The sequence below is a fragment of the Protopterus annectens genome, chromosome 10.part0 (assembly GCF_019279795.1).
Source record: "Protopterus annectens isolate FY-2018-M chromosome 10.part0, PAN1.0, whole genome shotgun sequence".
NCBI classification, from domain to species: Eukaryota; Metazoa; Chordata; order Ceratodontiformes; family Protopteridae; genus Protopterus; species Protopterus annectens.
The window spans coordinates 374,899,446-374,919,012 of NC_056744.1; the positions used below are offsets into that span (position 1 = coordinate 374,899,446).

The 19,567-nt window shown below is 45.6% G+C and overlaps 1 protein-coding gene across 1 annotated transcript in view; it reads right to left on the reverse strand.

Moving 5' to 3' along the window:
- Positions 1-19,567, reverse strand: part of DHX9 (DExH-box helicase 9) — a 1,660,482-nt gene that overhangs the window by 1,444,852 nt on the left and 196,063 nt on the right. The window contains exon 5 of the mRNA XM_044086769.1: positions 9,862-9,947. Within this exon, the coding sequence (XP_043942704.1) occupies positions 9,862-9,947 (86 nt within the window). The remainder of the gene's footprint in view (positions 1-9,861; positions 9,948-19,567) is intronic.

Consider the following 19,567-nt stretch of genomic DNA (forward strand, 5'->3'; position numbering starts at 1 on the left):
CCTCAAACGCCTCCAGGAAGACAGATTCATCCGAAGGTTTTTGGGCAGACCACCCCCCTCTAATACGCAACATCTCCATGATGTCTCCGAAGGAGACATCCTCGGGGGGTGACCTTGGGGAACCTTCCATTTCATCTAAATCCGTGTCTGTGGTGACGGACTCAGGGGAGTCCAGGTGCCTCCTTTTACACCTCCGTGTACGAGGGACCTCCTTGGTGGGACTGTCCGAGGAGGGCTCGTCAACTGCTTCCTGTCCCTCCACGGGAACGAGCTGGAGGGCTTGGGCAGGCTGTCCCAATGGACGGATGACAGAGGATAGACCTATATGCAGCGGGGGTGCGGGAGGATCCGAAGCCCGGACCGGGGACCTGGAAGATCTCGACAGCACCCTCTTCACTACCTCAAAAGCCGAAGGAGAACTACACTCCCCAGGCTCGAGAGCAATCTCCTTGGCTCCGAGGTAGGGACCGGAGTCGGAGCCGATGCGGTCGGATCCGAGAGAGAAGTGTGCTCCGACCTCAGCAGCACCAAAGACACATCAACTGCCCCAGATCCGACGCTCGGCCCAGAGAACTCTGATCCGAAACACTCGAGGGCATGGTCAGCGAAGAGACCGGAGCTATCGGCGCCGACGAAACCCCATCTCCGAAAGAGCCCAGATCAGATGACTCCAAAACCTGAAAACGGGTTGGAGAAAGAGTGATCGGAGCAAAGACAGAGGCCGCACTCCCCCCTTGAGGGGGGCGGGGGAGGGCAAGAGCACCCCCATCTGCATTTTGGTCTGCAGGAATCGTCACATCATCCGATCCATATCGGCGTCGGTGAGGCTCCTGGTTGACCTAGATGAAGTCGAGGCAGGCCGCTGGGAGAGTCGCCTCGATGACCTCGAGGGAGACCGGTACTCCGGCGAAAAATTAGGCGAACGGAGACTAGGGGGAGGAGGATCCAGAAACCCTCGAGGGAGAGCTAGCTAGCTTAGATGGCGGGGCTGAGGTTCGAGTCTCAGCCCGCCTTTTATGAGACCTATGTCTCTCCTTATCCTTGCGCCTCTTCTCTATAGAGGAAGAGGCACCAGAGTCCCCCGAACTCAAGCCCAAAGCAGGAGGTTGAGTCCCCAGTTGAGCTGGGGGAACGGAAGGCACTGGGTCTGTGAAGACATCCTGAGCCTTGGTGGGAGAGGAAGAAGCAGCTGAATCCTATTAGCTTATTATTCCTGTCCCTAAGTGCCCGGGGGTTAAAGGCTGCACAGATTTGGCAGTCTGTTGATAAATGAGCCACCCCCAGGCATAAAACGCACTGAGTGTGGCCATCAGTAGGGGAAAGCTTATGGCCACACTCCGTACATTTTGAAAAAAATGGCCTTGGGCCCTTCAGACATTCTCTACTACAACGCACGCAAACCCAAACACTAAGTGGGGGAGGAGGGGCACAGAAAAACTAACACTACACAAAAAAAAAAAGGGAAACTATTTAACAAACTATACTGGCTATGGGTTTCTGAACACACACACCACAATCAACACCAAGAAAAAGCTTTTCTGAGAAAAAAAGGAACAATCTCACCAGTCAGCTAAGGAGCTCTTCAAAAAGTAGCTGTCTACAGCCTCGGCAAAAACGATCTGAGGTAATACAGTTAGTGGCAGGGGATTATGGGTAGGGGGAGGAGCTAGGAGCTTGGATCTTGTAGCTTGTAAAGCTGCCGGCTCGGATCCAAGATCGGATCAGATACCCACAGGTAGCAGAGCAAATGAATTAACAACTTCAGATCAGTTAATATGACACAAATTAAACCATCACAGTTTAATGGAGTTTACTTTGTTTGGCTCTCTATTGAAATGTGTGCACTCATAATGGTGACAGACAGAGGAAAGACAAATATAAATCAAAAATCCAGGAGAGCAGCAAATCTCAGAGATTGCTCATCTCATTAAAATATTTTCCCCGAGGGTCAAGTCCCCCACGCATCCCCCAAAAGTGCAGCTGATTAACAACGTGATGCATCAGTAGATGTTCTATTGATCACCGTTGCAGTATTCCAAACAGATGGGTTTTCAATGCTGACATCCGGCAAAAGTAGCAAAGCTTAAACCTTCCCAGGGCCGTACTTCAGATGTACGATTTCAGCTCACAACAGAGATGCACAGGCAGATGTAGGAGCATAAATATACTGATCTCCTAGCCAGGAGCCTGAAGACACCTGAGAGAGGAGAGCCAAGCTAGGAAAGGCACTGAGACAAGGACTCCCTTGAACCTAGGGTCTGCCTGATAGGGCAGGTAATGAAGAGAAAAAGGGAGAGAATGCAAGGAGGGAGTAAGGAGGGTTGGAAAGAATACTGCAACAGTGATCATAGGACATCTGCTGTTACGGTAAGTTCTCACACAACTGTATTATGTCCCGACTGAAATCGTTGCAATATTCCAAACAGATAGCTAATTCACAATGTTAACATTAGGGAGCATGGCTGAGAATGATGAGAACTGTACAAAACTCAGCTGTGGACCTAGAGAAAAGGCATCTAATTCTGTAGTGTTTAGTGAAAGGATCAAGAGGCAAGCTTCCAGTGTGGCTCAGGAATCTACAACTCCAATGTGCAATGGCACCTTTGGGAAGGAAGGCAAGGATATGCCGTGCTGCAAGTAACAAAATAAAGTGGCCTTAAAAAGCCAGCTGGCAATAGTTGGTTTAGAAACCAACTGGCCCATTTTAGTGTCCATGAAAAAGACAAACAGTCCATCAGCCTTACGAACAGACTTCTTGCGAAATAGAATTTCAGCAGTCTGTACACATCTAGTGAATGAAGTCTTTCACACCTGTTCTGTGGGCTGGGAAAGAAAGTAGGCAGATTGATGGCCTAGTTGAGTGACAACTCATTTACCACTTTTGGCAAGAAAAAGTGATAGACTCTCAGGGATACCCTGTTCTTATGGAAAATAAGAAAAGGTAGGACAGCCATGAGCACCTGTAGTTCTGAGCAGCAGCAAAATAGTTTTGCAGGTGCAGAAATTGAGAGTAGAGGAAGCGTGAGTTTTTCTGACAAAAAAGAAAAGATCCCAAGGAGTGGGTATAGGAAGATCCCAAGGAGTGGGTATAGGCTTCCTCATGGGGATTAAGTGTCGCACCCCCTTTAGAAATTGTGTGACCAAGACTGGACATAAGCGGGCTGGGGGGAGGGACAGGCAGAAATGGTTGAAAGGTGGGGTGTAACAGAGGAATAAGCCAGTCCTTTCTTCATTATCTTATGCACATAGGATAAGACAAGAGGAACCTCTGACTTTGTAGGGTCCTGTTTGCCACTGTACAGAAAAATCTTACAGTTTTGACTATGCAGGATTTTCGTATGGTGCGTCTCCTTGTCTCCTGGAGAACCCAGTGCACATCCTCAGAAAAATGGTGTCTGGAAGGAATCAGAATCCTATTGACAATAAACTTGGGATGACTGATGGTAGTCTGGGATAAAGCAAAGAGCCCTTCTACTGTGTGATCGGGTCCACTTTGTGGGGAATCTTGTGGTGACTTCTTCTGGCTAGGTGGCAGAAGGGGGGAAACAACTCTGCCTTTGTCAAAAGGGAGTCGGCCATAGTATTTTTTTTTTTTTTAGATCTTTATTAAAACGTCTGGTAGCAGAGGAAATAGAGAGAAAAACTTCCCTGACCTTTGGAAGTATAGTGCATTTGTTCTCCATGCAATGAGGTAGGGAGTCCTGATGACAAAGAGGGGAGCCGCCTGTTGCTCTCCGAAGCAAGTCTATCTATGCTGTTCCCCACCTCTAGACTGTGTAAAGAAAGACTTGACTGTTGAGGGTCCATTCAAGAAAGGTCTTTGATGGACCTGCTTAGGGAATCTGCCATGATGCGATGTAAACTGCTTGAAGGGACATGCCCAAATGGGTGCCGAGATCAGAAACAATCTAGGCCAACCTGCATAGTTGATATGACCTGGATCCTCCCTGCTTGTACCACAGGACTGTTGTGTTGTCTGTGAATACTTGAGGCCCTATTTTCCAGAGGTGGGCAAAAACATGCAGAGCCTGAAAGATATTTTTCACCTCTTTCTGGTTGATGTGCTCTTTCTTAAGGCTGGATTGCCAGGAGCCTTAGACCTTACGGGTGCCCATTCATTCACCCCAGGTCTTGTCTGAGGCATCTGCATACATTTCTTGACTTTGGGTACGTGTCTTGAAAGGCAATCCTGCATTGAGGTTCTCCTGCATCATCCACCACAGGATCGCCTCCTTCAGACAAGGCATGAGTGAGATGTGCGTCTCCAGGGGGCAACAGGGGTTGAGACCACACATTTTTCACGTACCACTAAATTTTCCTCATAAGCAACCTGGCTAAAGGAAGCGCTGGTATGGTTGCTGCCTTAAATCAGAGTGCCTTAGAATCTACCTGGTTGAACAAGATTTGAGGGTAGTAAGGGACTGGAGGTAATTTGTAAGGTTCTGTATCCTTTTCTGAGGTACTAAGGCCTGCATGTTCTTTCCGTCCAGTATGCAACCCAGGAAAATCAGGTCTTGAGTGGGCTGGAGGGAGGACTTTTTGAAGCTGACAGTAAATCCCAGTTGCAAGAGTTTCAGAGTGAATTGGAGGCGTTGCGGCAGGATCTGAGGCGAAGAGGCCTGGATCAGATAGGTTCATAATTATACTAGGCTATCTGCCCTAACGTATTTATAAGCCTAGCCCAAAGTTTTGTGGCTTACGCCACCCCTTATATGAAAAAATACTGTGCCCATTAGTTTGTTGTGCCTCTGTCCAGCAGTGACACAGAGATGATTCCCAGGGTAAACCTACGATCTCCCATCCACAGGTCAAGATTTCTCTTGAACAGAGCCAGCGAGCTGCTCTGCCTCACATGGACCGGGATTTTATTCCACAGCATAGGGGGTTTCTGAGTGATAAATCTATCCCTCCAGCACGTCCTATTTATATCCGTGCTAGGGTTTAAGTCACTTGCTCTAGTGGTTTTGGTGGATTTGGATTTTTTTGAGGTGGAGCATTGCCAATTAATTCTGGGTTGGACATGGACTTATGTCAGGCACATGTCACCTCTGAGCAGACGGTATGCGACTGAATAGAGCTGGAGTTTCTTCAATCTGGCAGCATATGACAGATTTTGGAGTCCCTTTATCCTTTTGGTGAGGAACTTTTGGGGTCTCTCCAACTGCTGCAGATGTCGGGTGAGATACATCCCGAATGGGGCATTGTACTCGATCATTGGTCTGATAAGTGAAGAGTACAGGGGAACAATGACCTCACTAGATCTGGATGTGAATCCCTTCATGATCAGGTGGGCAATGTAGAAGGTCTTTCTAACCACTTTAGCAACGTGAGTGTCAAAAGAAAGGCAGTCAACCTGGGTCCCCAGGTCCCTGATAACCTCTTCTGTGCTTAGTGGATTGCCGCCTATATGGTTAGCTTGGGGTTACCTTGTTTTTCCCGAAGGGTATGACTATACATTTTTTGGCGTTTAACTTCAGGCCATGGCTCTGGCACCAGCTATCTGTTTCCGTGAGTCCCTTCTGAAGGATATCCGTGTCCGATGCACTTTCCACTACGGCGCCCAGTTTGCAGTCGTCTGCAAACTTGGTCAGCCAAAGTCCTCCCATGTTGGCCTGTACTTCTGAGAAGTAGATGCCGAACAATAGGGGGCCAAGGACAGAGCCCTGTGGGACACCACTTGTGACCGGCTTGAAGTCTGACATAGCGCCAGCAACTCTAACCCTGTGGGTTCTGTCCTTAAGCCACTTTGCAACCCATCTTGTGACATATGGGTTTACATTTAAGCTGGTAAGTTTTTCTACAATACCCGAGTGGGGTATTGTGTCGAATGCCTTTCCCTCATCAATGGCCTTGGTGACTGTTTCGAAGAAGTCGACCAAGTTCAAAAGGCATGATCTGCCCTTGAAGCCAAACTGGGTCAGGTCCAATGTCTGCAAGTCCCCTATATCTTTGTTTATGAGCTCCATTATGATCCTCTCCATAGCTTTGCAGACTAGACTTGTTAAGCTTATGGGGCGGTAATTACCAGGGTCCATAGAGGCACCGCCTTTGTGGAGTGGGACCACAGTTGCCGTACGCCACTCCTTGGGCACGTATCCTGCGGTAAGGCTGAGATTAAACAGCTGCCTTATGTGTGGGTTTAATTCCTCATTTAGCTCGTGTAGCACACAACCGGGGACACCATCCGGTCCCATTGAAGCTGTGTTTTAGCTTTAGAGAGCAGCTTTCACCTGTGCATTTGAGATGTCTGGGAGGCTACACTCCGCTGGGATAGTTATCTCTCCTTTAGGGGGGGAGAGGGGGGTGAAGTTTGCACTGAACCTGTCTGCCAGTATGTTGGCAATGTCCGTGGGTTCAGTGATTTTTGTATCATTTTGGACCAATTCTGAGCATATCTGGGAGTTTCCACCCAGGTTCCTAACATAGCTGAAAAAGGCCTTATGATTGTCCTTTGAATCCATGGCAATTTTTCTCTCAAAATTGGCCTTAGTTGATTTTATGAGTGCTCGTATTTTTTTACTAATAATGATCAGGGGTGACTTCCCTTTTATGGATTTTGTTCCATCATGTAATAGCTTTCTCCTCTTATTGTAAAGTTTGTTAATGGCTGAGGTCCACCAGACTGGACGTTTGCCCTTTGTGGAAAGAGTCTTGGTTTTTTTTGGGATTGCCTGATCCATGCAGTCCTGGAGGTGTTCATAGAAGGCATTGCAAGGGCTTCCGCAGCTTGGGTTGTGGTTTCCACTGGCTCAGGGGCCTTGAAGGATACCACACCAGTCTTGAGTAGTCTGAAGTTTGCTTTAGAGAAGTTCTTCACTGTGGTCTTTTTTGTTTGGGGTGGGGGCGGGATGTGGATTTCCAGTGAGATTAGTTTATGATCAGATCTCACCAATGAGGGATATACTTCCGGTGTGGAGCATTTTGTCCCCATGTTTGTGATAATGAGACCTAGTATATTTTCTCCTCTCGTGGGAACAGTGACTAGCTGTTCCATGGCATTTGAATTTATGAACTCCAGGAACAGTTGGGCTAGAAAGTTAGGGCTTGAGTAATGTTCCCAGTCTATAGTCGGGTAGTTGAAGTCACCCAATATGATGGTGTTTGGAGATACATTTATACCCTCCAGTGTCTTCAGGAAGGCTGTGGGGTTCCTGAGTTTGAGAGGGTGGCCTGTAGCATGCTACAATTTGTAGAGCAGTTTTGCCTATGGTTAGTTGCACCTGGATGGTTTCCGAAGCTTCGTGCGTTGCCACCAACCTGGAGGTGTGGGTATCCTTTATGGATATGGATACACCCCCTCCTTTTGTGGTGTGATCCGGGTTTTGGGGCCGGAACGCATGATACGAGGTAAAACCTAGTAGTGCCGGGGTGCTCTCAGGAGCCTTGAACCAGGTTTCAGTTACAGCACAGACATCGATGTTCTCCATACAGATTGTTTAGGTAGGGGAACACTTGTATTCCCAGAGTTCTACAAAAGATCATTACAGTAGCTAAGCACTTTATCAATACTCTGGAGGGCTGTAGAGAGCCTAAAAAGGCAACACAGTAAACTGAAAATGCAATGAGCCAGAACAGAATCACTAATTTTCTACAAGGCGGCTATATGGGAATATATCTATAAGCATCCTTCATATCCAAGGAAACCAGAAAAGCCTGCTTTGGGAAGAAGGGAAGCATGGCCTGGCGGGAAAGTATTTTGAAAGTGGGAAACTTCAGAAAGGTGTTTCAGCAAGACCCAGTATGGATCTCCACTACCTCTCTTCTTGGTACCAGAAAACAGTCTGGAATAACATCCTTGCCCCATAAAACAGAAGAGGAAAAGGCTCTATAGTACCTTGGGATTGTAGTTCTAAGGACAGGAGAAAGATTTAACTGGTTGTAGGATGGCCAAACTGCACAGCTAGTATGACCTGGTTCAGAGGAAGAAAGGTGGTTTAAATGGTTGTAGGGTGGCAGTGGGATGCCTTTCAAGGGAGGAAGTTATTTTCAGGCCATAGCGTAAACCTTTTTATGATGGGTTGCACAGACTTACCTGTGGGAACTTTCCCAATTTGAGATGGACAAAGTGAGTCTTTTTTGAGATGGGTAGGACAGGATCAAGGGGGAGGGGGTGAGGTTGCAAAGATAGTCACAGTGACTTGCTGGAGAAGAGAGCCCTCCCAGTTCTGGGGTCCCTTTCAGGCTTTTCTGTAAATCTTTGTTCTGGGTGCCTGCCTGCATCTCTGAGAAGTCCTATGACCCCAACTGACAAAGGACATGAGCTTGGGTGGGCAATTTCTCTGGCATCTGGCCACAAAGGTAAGAATGACTTGTCTGTAGTCCTTCACAGTTTTGGTCTGCAAGGCTTTAAATAGACTAGTTGCTGTAGTCCAAACAAAAGGTCTTTGTCAGAGGTGGAATCAATAAGTTTGGCCTTGAAGTCCTCTACCAGGGGCTGGTTTTTATAACAAAGCATATCTGCAAGTAACTACATCAGCAGCAGCTGCTCTGTGGCAGTCAGCAGCACAGCTGCAGTTTACACAATGCTTCATCACTTGAGTGGCGTAAGTTAACAAGGAAAAAAACTTGCTGTTTTGATTCTGTACAAGGCATGTCTACCACAACTTTGTTTAAATTGTTAAGGATAGATGAAAGGTGTGTCATCTGGGTACAATTAATCAGTTGCCCTGAAAGCCAGTGTACACGTATAAACTTTTTTTACCCATCTATCCATAGCCCTGCTGTCATTATTTGAAGGCAGTAGCTTAAGTGGTTTGTCAGAGAATAGGGAAACGGCTAAAGGGTCAACTAAAGGATTCTTAAAAAGGAACTTCAGGTCCTCTAGAACTTCGCAGAATTTGTCTGGCCTTTTGGAAGCAGGAAAGCTGCGAGTCGGGAGCAGACTACAATTATGTAAAAATGTCCAAAAAGGCCTCCAGGAGTGGCAGGACAGAGGAGAGAGCTGGTGTATCCACTTCTAAGACTTTAGTCTCCTTCTTGGGCATCTCAGATTTGCCTAGATTTCCTTTCAAAAATGCTTTACCATATTTAAAACAGTCTCCCTGAAGACTGCCTCTTCCACAGCAGAGTCGGGGAAAGGGAGTAGTCATCATCTGAGGGAATCTGACCAGCAGAGCGAATTGTAGAGGTGTGAGCTTATGAATGGACATCAGAATCCGAGGCCACCTCCTCCTTACAGGAAGGAGACTCTATAGTAACCTTCTGTGGAGTGGGTGGAAGAACCAAAAAATAGGGAGTTTTAAGGGTCATAGCCTTGAGAAAAAAAGTTCCTTCCTTCTCCATACAGGATGGAGGTGAAGAAACTTTTTTTTTTTTTTTTTGTCGTCACTTTCCTTGGGAGGGGGGGATGTCAGCCTTAAACAAGAGTGGAAGCTCCAGCCCCCGATATACTTCAGTTTGCTGGGAATCTCTTCCCAAAGGGAAATTTGCAGGATGCCTTCCAGTCCCTTTGAGATAATGATTGAGGATTCCCCTTCTCAACTGTAGTCTCTGTTTCAGAATTTGCTGAAGTGGGTCCCGACAATTTAAATTGTTACCTTCCTGTTCCCCTTAAACTATATTACTAGTTATTTTAGTATTGTATGGGTAACCAGACATACACATAGCCTTAAGATGTTAAAAGTTTCTCTTTTTAAAATAGAATAATTAAAACAAAGTCCGACGGTGTCCGTTCCAACAGCAGGAGGTTACTACTATGGAGGGTGTGGGAATGTGCGCTTAAGGGGGTAGTGTGGCCGAGTTTCAGATCTCACAAACACAGCTACAACAATGTCAAATTTCTTTGCACAAGGATACATACAACACTAACACTCCAATAACTTCACTTCACATTTTTGTGTATGAAGATGCGTGATCACTTACTGCCTCATTTTCTTGCTCTTCTCTTCTTGTGTAATAATCTTTTAGATTTGCTCCACGATCCCAGTTAGCGCTAGTAAATCCTGAGTCTGCCAGACAAAAGAAAATTTTTTTTCACATACTGCAATCTCTAGTTTTACTGTTGTATTAATTAGCAAACCCCAGCCACCTACGATAACCAAACAAATAACACTTTAGATTTTTAATAGGTTAAGTGCGTGCACAGAGTGGCCTCACTATTTTACAATTAGAAAGCAGACAAAAATGTAATACAAGTAATGTAATGCAAATGCACATGAAACAAGGAACAAAAAATAGACAAAATGCATCCGCCAAAAAAGGACAAAGCAGTTAGACTGACGGCATCAGAGCACTATACCACATCCTTGACAACACAATACCACTGTTACTGACTGATGCCATTAGAGCACTGTATCACACCCATGACAACATAATGCCACTGTTACTGACTGATCCCATCACAGCACTATACTACATGAATTTCTGCACTATTTGTCTGACTGAATTACTTTTCTGTGCCTCCATTTACATATTTGCTGATCTCTGGTTGAATTTTTGTTTTCTTCAAACTGCTGCTGTTTCCTTATAATTTGTGGTTTTTGCTGTTGCCCGCCCATACTGTAAATATAAGGGACACTCCTCCCAGTCCCATCTCATTAGCTCATTCTACCCAATACAGAGTTAATTTGGGAAGGTCAAACCCCTTAATTCTTTAACCCTACATTTTCTTCTGTTCCTCCTCTCTCCCTTTCCACTTTACTAAAAAAAAAAACAAAAAAAACAACCTGTTACTGTACTTGTGCTTATGCCTCCTATTTCATCTTGCTTTTTCTAGTACTTGCTGCGGCTTGTTCTCTAAAGTGCTGAATTGCATCTTTTCTGTTGCATTTGTTACAATTTAAACAGTCTATAAATAAGCAGTAAGTGTTACCTTCTAATCCTCTTAGTTTTTAAGCACATGGGCTTTAGGCTTACATTCTTAGCTCTCCATGGCCTCCTCTCAGACTCTAAAAGATATGTAGGGACAATTTCCTACAGTTTCTCCTGCCAGTCTGGTTGATATGGGCATCCTGAGGCAGTGTAGCAACTGCCTTATGTACAGACTACTACAACCTAGGAACACAATTTATGACAGATGCAATTATATTAAGAACCTAGAGTCCATGTGCTCCCACACCTAAACAATACACACCCACATATGTGGAGGTCCTCAACAAAAACATACCCAAACAAAGGAGACCTCTCAGACAAAAACACACGCAATCTCCACAGCCCTCCACACCACATACCACACATACTTTACACACCTGTGTCGCTCAACCACTAAGGCTTAACTAAAAAAAACAACATATTAGTCATACGAGACTCCATTGTGAGATGCACAGATGTACCTCTCACCAGGCTGGATAAGGAGAAAGTCACGTCAATTGTCTATCAGGGGCCAGAAACTGCCATATCACACACGCACGCAACTCTCAACAACAGGTACTGTTAAGACTCCATCATAGTCCATGTTGGTGTGAATGACTTGAGACATACCTAGTGGACTATATGAAGAGACATGATTGAACTCGCTGAATGTGTGTCCCAGGCAGGTGTGTCCCTAGCCTTAAGCAACGTTCTACAGTCACCCAGAATAATGCCTCAATGCAAACGGAAAATGACTGACTAACAATTGGTTTAGTTTCTGCTGTCATTCCAGGGGGGATCCAGTACTTGGCAGCCTGGGAAGATATGATCAGCAGACCACGATGCTTTGCCAGAGATGGCCTGCATCGGACTCACTTGGGCTTCAGGCTTCTGGCAAAGGCACTTGCCTCCCCCATAGTGCCTATTCGAGAAAAAGTGAAGTTAAAATTACCAAAATAATTTCAATAAAACAAATTAAAGGTCATGCTGTTAAACACTAGGAGTCTAAACATGAAACTGCACTCATTGCAAGCATTCTTAACCCTAGAAAATGTAGACATCTGCGCAGTACAGTTGTGTACACTTACCATAAATGTAGATGTTAGAGTGTATTCACTGTTGGTCATTACATTTGGGTTATCTGCTTGCAGTAGCAGTCTGTCAGCCTGATTAACAAAGTCTTGGGTGCTACGTCGGTTGCGGTCTCTTCTTCAGTGACGTCAAGGGTATAAAACATGCAGCAGACATCATTACATCTTTTTTTCTTGCCCCAGATGTCAGGTTCCCCCTAATGCGAAGCAATTAAATCTATAAATACACAAGGTTTATACCTCAAACAAAAAAGCAAATACACCAAAAAGCTTTTAAGCATTGAAAAGGAGAGAAGAGGTATAGCCAAAGTCAGGGGACTGGGGGGAGGATAACCAGGACTGCAACAGTGAATACACTCAAATATCTACATTTATGGTAAGTGCACACAACTGTACTATGCTCGTGTTTCACTGTTGCAGTCATTACATTTGGGTAGATTCAGAAGCTAAGGATGGGAGGAGGAATTTAGATAGCATTAGGACCAGCTATAAGGCCCTGCAAAACTGCAGTGGTAAAGCCAGCTCTGGATATGGAGACAATTGACAAATGGTAATGCTTGGTGAAAGTATGTACAAAACTCAGGTACCAGCTTCTAGGATGTCCCTGGTAGTTACGCCTCTGAGAAAGGCTGTACAGTTAGATGCATCCCTGGTCAAGTGGGATCTGATCTCTGTGGGATACGTTTTCCATGGTGCTTATAGCAGAAATGAATGCAGTGGCCTATCCACTTGGAGATGGTTCACTTTGAAATAGCCTTCCCCTCCGTCCCTGCAGCAAATGCCACCAGTTGTTCAGATTTCCTTTGAGGTTTAGACCTGTCCAAGTATAATCTAAGTTGTCTGTGCACATCTAAGGAGTGCAGTATCCATTCCCCTTCATTCTGTGATTAGGAAAGAAGTTAGGCAAATGAATGGTCTGATAAAAGGCCACACTGGATACCACCTTTGGCATAAAAGAGGGATCGGTCCTGAGGGACGCCCTGTCCGCATGAAAGATAATGAAAGACTCCACTGCCATAAGGGCCTGTAATTCAAACACCCTTCTTGCTGAAATGGCTAAAAGGGAAGCTGTTTTCCAAGAAAGGAATTTTTAAATCTGCAGTAGCAGCTGGCTCGAAAGGAGGAAGGGTGAGTTTCTCCAATACAAAGTTAAGGTCCCAGGCTGGAGTTGGAGCTCTCCTGGGTGGTCTTAAATTTTTGGCCCCTCTGAGGGACTGCTTGAACAGTGGGAAGAGAGAAGAGGGGAGGTTCTGTGTTATAATGAGCTGAAATGGTGGCTGCGTGAAGTTTTATTGAGGAAAAAGACAGGCCCTTGTGAAGCATCTCAGTTAAGTATTGTAAAATCTGAGGTAAACTGGGCACTGCTGTGCTCATCCCTTGAGATTGGTTCCAGGCACAGAATCTTTTCCATTTTTCAGCATAAGATTTTCTTGTACTGGGCCTCCTTGCCTCTAAAATGACATCCATCACTGGTTTACTGAGAGATGGTAAAGGAGAGCTTAGGTAATTAGCCAGGCTGCTACGTTCAGTGTCTGAAGCGGAGGGTGCAGAATCTGGTTCTCCTGCTGAGACAGCAGGGTAGGAGTCTGAGGCAGGTGCCATGGGGCCAACAGTGACACTGCACAGGAGGGGGTACCAGTGTTGGCATGGCCAGGCTGGTGCAATCAAAATCATCCTTGGTTTGTCTTTCGATCTTTAGTACTTTGGAGAACAGAGGAAAGGCATAAACTGATCGTTTTTTCCAGCTGAAGGACAGAGCATCCACTTTCCCAGCTTGTCTGTGGGGAGTCCTTGCACAAAATTTTTCCAATTGACAGTTCTGGGGGGAGGCAGACAGGCCTATATCTGGGCTCCCCCATTTTCTTGTCAACATGTTGAAAATCCTTGGTTCCAGTTTTCACTCGTGTGGGTCCATGAGGGTTCTGGTTAGTCCATCTGCCAGTCCATTTAGTTTTCTTGGCAGGAATTGAGCTTGTAGATGTACTTGGTAGCTCAAGGCTGTGTTCCACAATGCCATGGATAGTCTGCAAAGGGGGTAAGAATGTGTACCCCCTGCTTGTTTATGTACCACATAACAGTGGTGTTGTCAGTCTTAATTGTACTGAAAGAATGTGGTCCTTGAAGGCAGTCAGAGCATTCTGTACAGCTAACATTTCTTTATGATTGATGTGAAGGTGCATTTGAATTGGGTTCCATTTGCCCCGAATGCACTTCCCTGCCAGGTGCACCATAGTCTGATGTGTCTGTTAGGGTTTGAGCGGCAGATGGTAGTGCGAATGGTAGCCCCTTGTTTTGGTGGCAGGCCTCTGCCCACCAAAGGAACTCTAGGCGTAGACAAGGGATGATAGGAATCATTGCTTCTAGATCCTGAGAATGTTGACACCATAGGCTTTTTAGATACCACTGTAGTTTCCTCAGATGTAGTCTTGCATAAGGAATTAGAAGAATGCAGGAGGCCATGAACCCCAAGGCTTGTAGTATTTGCCTTGCAGATAGCAGGGTTTTTGTGACCACTTGTTTGAAGTAGGTTTGTCAAGTGAATTTGTTTCTCTGGTGTGAGGAAAGCCATCTGGGAAGTTGTATTCAAGCTTGCTCCCAGGAATATAATTTGACAGGGTACCAGGTGTGATTTCTTTTCGTTTATGGTGTACCCCAGACAAGTTAGCATCCTCTGTACAAAAGCCAGATGATTCAAAAGTATGTCCTGGCTTTCTGCCTGAATTAGACAATCATCCAGGTATTGGTATATTTGAATATTTGCCTGCAAAATGCAATGACTGGAGCTAGGCACTTTATGAATACCCTGGGTGCAGTAGATAAGCCAAAGGGCAGTGCAAAGAACTGATAGTGCGCGTGTAGCCTGCTTTGAAGCGTAGGTATCTTCTGCAAGATTCCCTGATTGGGATGTGCAGGTATGCTTCCTTTAAATTTAGTGCTGCCAACCAGGCACCTTTGCTTAGCATAGGAAGCAACTGGTGAAGAGTCAGCATCTTGAATTTTGGAATCACCAAAAAGGTGTTTAGAGTAGGCAGGTCCAGGATAGGATGACATGAATTGTCTGTTCTGGGTACCAGGAAAAATCTCGAGTAGAAACCTTGTCCCTTTTTCTCTTCTGGTACCAACTGAATAGCCCCTATGCTTGAGAGAGTACTTGCTTTTGGGCCTCTGCCCACTGCTTTGGAGGTAGATCCGGCCAACCGCTTGGAGTTGGTGACGTGTGAAGTGAAATATGTATCCCTGGGACACTATTTAAAACCCGTTTGTCCTGGGTAATGAGGCCCCAGTTCTTTGCATGAAGTGCAATCTTTCCCCCCAAAGGGGCAGTCAGTTGAGAAGTGCTTGGACGTTTTAAAAATAAGTCATTGAGACAGTTTACCATAGGGGGAGTTTTATTACTCCCAAATTTGGAAGTGGAGGCCCCCCACTGCTTAGTCCTGTGCGTCCCCTGGGACTGAAGCCTGGGTGCTCTGCTGGATCTGGGTTTGGACTGAGAAGGTCTGGAAGAGGCAGGAAAGGACAAATTCTTAGAAGGCCAATGCCTACTAAATCTTGGAGGTTTGTACTTTTAAAAAGTCTTTAACAGTTGGCATAGCTTTAGCTTTTTCCTCCATCTTTTTAAGAACTTCTGACTTGCCAAACAGGTGGCCCTGATTTAAGGGAGCATCCAGTAATTTCGCTTTAACATGATCTGGCAAGGATTACTCCTTAAGCCAAGCATGCCTTCTAAGTACAGACCCAGTTACCGCAGCCCTGCAAGATGCCTCTAGTGAATCAAAACCACACTGCAATGCAAGTTTACCAGCTTGTTCAACAGAATGCATAAAATCCTGTAAATCCTTATTTCAGCACAATCAGGAATTATTTTCTGTTTAAGCAATCCAGTAATATGCAGCTGATACTTTAACATATGAAACTGGCAATTCAAGGCCCTAATGACCAAAGTTGCAGAAGTGTATACCTTCTTACCCCACCTATCCAATGCCCTAGAGTCTCTATCAGAGGGGGGTATGATTTTTGGCAGTAGTAACTAATGCCCTTGGGTCCCTGTGAAATGGTTTCAGGATCCACAGTAGGATTTTTTTAAAAGGAACTTAGAGTCAGGAACTCTAATATCTATCAGATTTTCTGAAAGCAGGAGGTAGAGAGTCAGGGGCCATGCTAGATTCCAAAAAGGCATCAACAATGTCCAGTACAGGAGGTATAGCTAAAGGCCTGTACTGGGCCAGGAGTAAGAAATCCTTAAGCCTCTTTTTAGAATCAGAGACATTCTGACTTTCCCAAAGAAAAACATCCGAGAGTATGCAAGGTTTCACCAAGAGAGAAATCCTCTTGGGGGGGAAGCAGAAGGAATATAGTCCTCAGCATCAGAATCCTCATAGGTAGATAAGGGTAAATCCTGGTCAGAGGAAAAATACAGTTTTGTACCTACCATAAATGTAGATGCCCAACTGAAAGAAAGGGCATCCAGTCTCCAGGCCTTTGAATGTAATGTCCTTGAGCAGAATTTTGTCAATTGATTCCTGTGGGAGGCAAAGAGATCTATGTCTGGCCTTCCCCACGCTTGGATTATCTTTCTAAACACTTGAGGATGCAACTTCCATTCGTGCGGTCTGTCATATTTCTGCTTAGATTGTCTGCCAGCGTGTTTTCCAAACCTGGCAGGTACTGTGCTTGAAGTTCGATTTGCCATTCCAGAGCCAAGTTCCAAAGTGACATGGCCAGCCTGCACAGGGGGTATGAATGTGTTCCTCCTTGTTTATGTACCACATTACTGTGGTGTTGTCTGTTCTTATCAATAATTGCCCTGGATGCAGGAGGTCCTTGAAAGCTGTAATTGCATTTATCACTGCTAGCATTTCCTTTTGATTGATGTGAAGGTGCTTTTCCTTTTGGGACCATTTGCCCTGAATGCACCTGTCTGTCATGTGTGCCCCCCAGGCGTAGTCTGAAGCGTCTGTTGTGATGACTTCATTTGCTTGAGGTCCAATGTTACCAGCCAAGACTCCTTGCCCAGCATGGGAAGAAGCTGCTATAAGGTGAGCATCTTGAATTTTGGTACGAGTAGAAATGTGTTTAGGATGGATAAGTCCAAAATGGGTCTCCAATCGGTTCCCTTCCTTGGTACCAGGAATAGTCTGGAATAAAAACCTTGACCTTGTTCGTGAGTAGGTACCTCTTGAATAGCTTTCATGTCCATGAGCTTTGAAATTTGTATTTGAGCCTCTGCCCTTTGATTGTGTGGCAGGTTCGGCATGCCTCTCATTTTTGGATGCGTGTGAAAATGAAATCTGCAGCCTCTGTTTATAATATCCAGGATCCATTTGTCTGTTGTGACAATATGCCAAATTTTTGAAAATAATGTCAGTTTTCCTCCCAAGGGTGCTGCCAGCTGAGACTTGCTTGGCATGCAAAGGGGAAAGTCATTGGGTTTGTTTCCTGTATTGTTGTGCACTGTCTTCGCCACCTCTTGGTGCTGGAGTTTGCCATTGTCTGCCTCTATGATCCTTGACATTGTCCTCTGCCCCTTGTATCTACCTCTTTGGGGCTTGTCCGTGGCTGGAAAGGACCAGTTTTTTTGAAGGCCAATTTCTGCTAAAACGTGGTGGTTGTACCTGTAGAAAGGCTTTGACAGTTTGCATAGATTTAGCTTTTTCTTCCATTTTCCGTAGTATCTCCTCAGCATTAGTACCAAATAATACATCCTTTTGTAAAGGAGCATCTAGTAGTTTAGCTTTAACATGACCAGGCAAGGTTTGTTCCCTAAGCCAGGCATGTCTACGAATGACTGATCCTGTAACAGCAGCTCTACTTGAGGCCTCTAGAGCATCATAGCCACATTGTAATGTGTGTTTACCCACTTGTTCTGCACTATGCATCATATCCTGCAACTCCTTCAAATCTGGTTGTTCAGGTTGTGACATTTTATTCCTTAATTGTGATAACAGAAACTGCTGATATTTAAGCATATGGAACTGACAATTCAAGGCCCTCATGGCTAGTGTGGCCGAGGTATATACCTTTTTCCCCACCTTTCTAAGGATCTAGACTCTCTTTCGGAAGGTAATGGATTTTTAGCAGTAGAGGCCTTCATTCCCTTGGGGCCTTGAGAAATGGTTTCAGGGTCAGCATTATGGCTTTTGTAAAGAAATTGGTGTGAGTTAGGAACTCTGTAGTACCTATCAGGCTTGACTGGAGCAGGAGGCAGGGAATCCGGATTAAGGCAAGCCTCTGAGTAAACATCAAGTATGTCCAGGACAGGAGGTATCACCAGAGGTCTGTGCTGAGGTAGCAAAAGAAATTCCCTAAGTCTTTTCTTGGAATCTGAAAAATCTTGGCCTTCCCAATGGAAGTGTTCCCTCAAGGTATGCAAGGTTTCCCCAAAAGAAAAATCCTCTGGGGGAGATGCAGAAGGAATGGACTGCTCTGCATCAGAATCTTTAAAGGGAGAGTACGAGTGCTCCTCTTCATCAGAATGTTCTGAAATAATGGAGCCCTGGTCAGAAGAGGGAGAATCTTCCTCCACTCTGGGTCTCTTGTCCGGAGGGGGTTGGGAACCTCTGATAAGAGTAATTAAATCCTCAGCCATTTTGAGCATCTGCTTTTTAGGCATGGGACCTGGAGATGGGCCCTCTGCAACAGGCCTCTTGGGATGCATGGCTGATTTGGACTTAGTAAAGGCCTTTATGGAAAAGGAAGATGAGGGTTTGTAGACACCATGGGTGGAAGTAGACCTGTCCACATTGAGAGGCTCAACACTCACAGTGGCTTCGGTAGCTGTAGTCAGGGTATGGGCCGAGGTACCTGCGGTCTCGGTTACAGAAGATACCGCCAGAGAAGTGTCGTCTGTAGTCAGGGGCTGCGTAGGCACCTTGCTGAGAACCGGACCACTTGTAGCCAGTTTTGACGTGGTGTTGGTGGAGGCCGCGGACCTCGCGTGTCGGTCTTTGTCCTTGCGTTTTTTGGACAAAACAGTAGTCGGAGTCTCAGACGACATTTTATAATCAAAAGCTTTACCAAAAAAGTGCTGGGCGAACTCCGCCCGACGCTTAATAGTGCGTTTATTGAAAGTAGCACAAAAGCGACAGCCCGAGACATCGTGGTCTGGGCCTAAACAAGGTATACAGAGGGAATGGAAATCCTTATGCAGTATTTGCTTCCCACAAGAAATACAATTGTTAACTTTGTCTGACATCGGTCAGAGGCAAGAAAAGTTTCCCCAACGGGGTACTTGGCTTTAAAGAAGACTTCGGTTTCCAAATTTTCGTAATTTCAGGAGCTGGCCAACCGGCACTTGAACTGCTTCTGCTTCAGGCACCGCGCAGCAAAAAAGACTGAGGAAAATTGCGTCGGCTGTGTATACCCCTGTCGCACTGCCGTCAGGAAAGAAAGCGACGACAACAGACACCGGATCTAGACTTTGGAATTCGGCCGACCGAGGACCCGCCTGACAGCAGGAGAACCCCATCTGTTATGACTGCAGCTGTATGCACGATGAACATCAAATTTCCAAATCCTGGTCAGACGTATCATAAGCAAACACAGTCCTAGGTCTCTTGGGGGGGGGGGGGTTGGCTTCTCCTGATTGAAGTAATAAGGTCTTCAGTCATTCTCATCATTTGTTCTTTACGCATAGAGGCCTGACCATGCGGTCTGGGCACCAGTTTAATAGGCATGATCCGAGTTTTAGG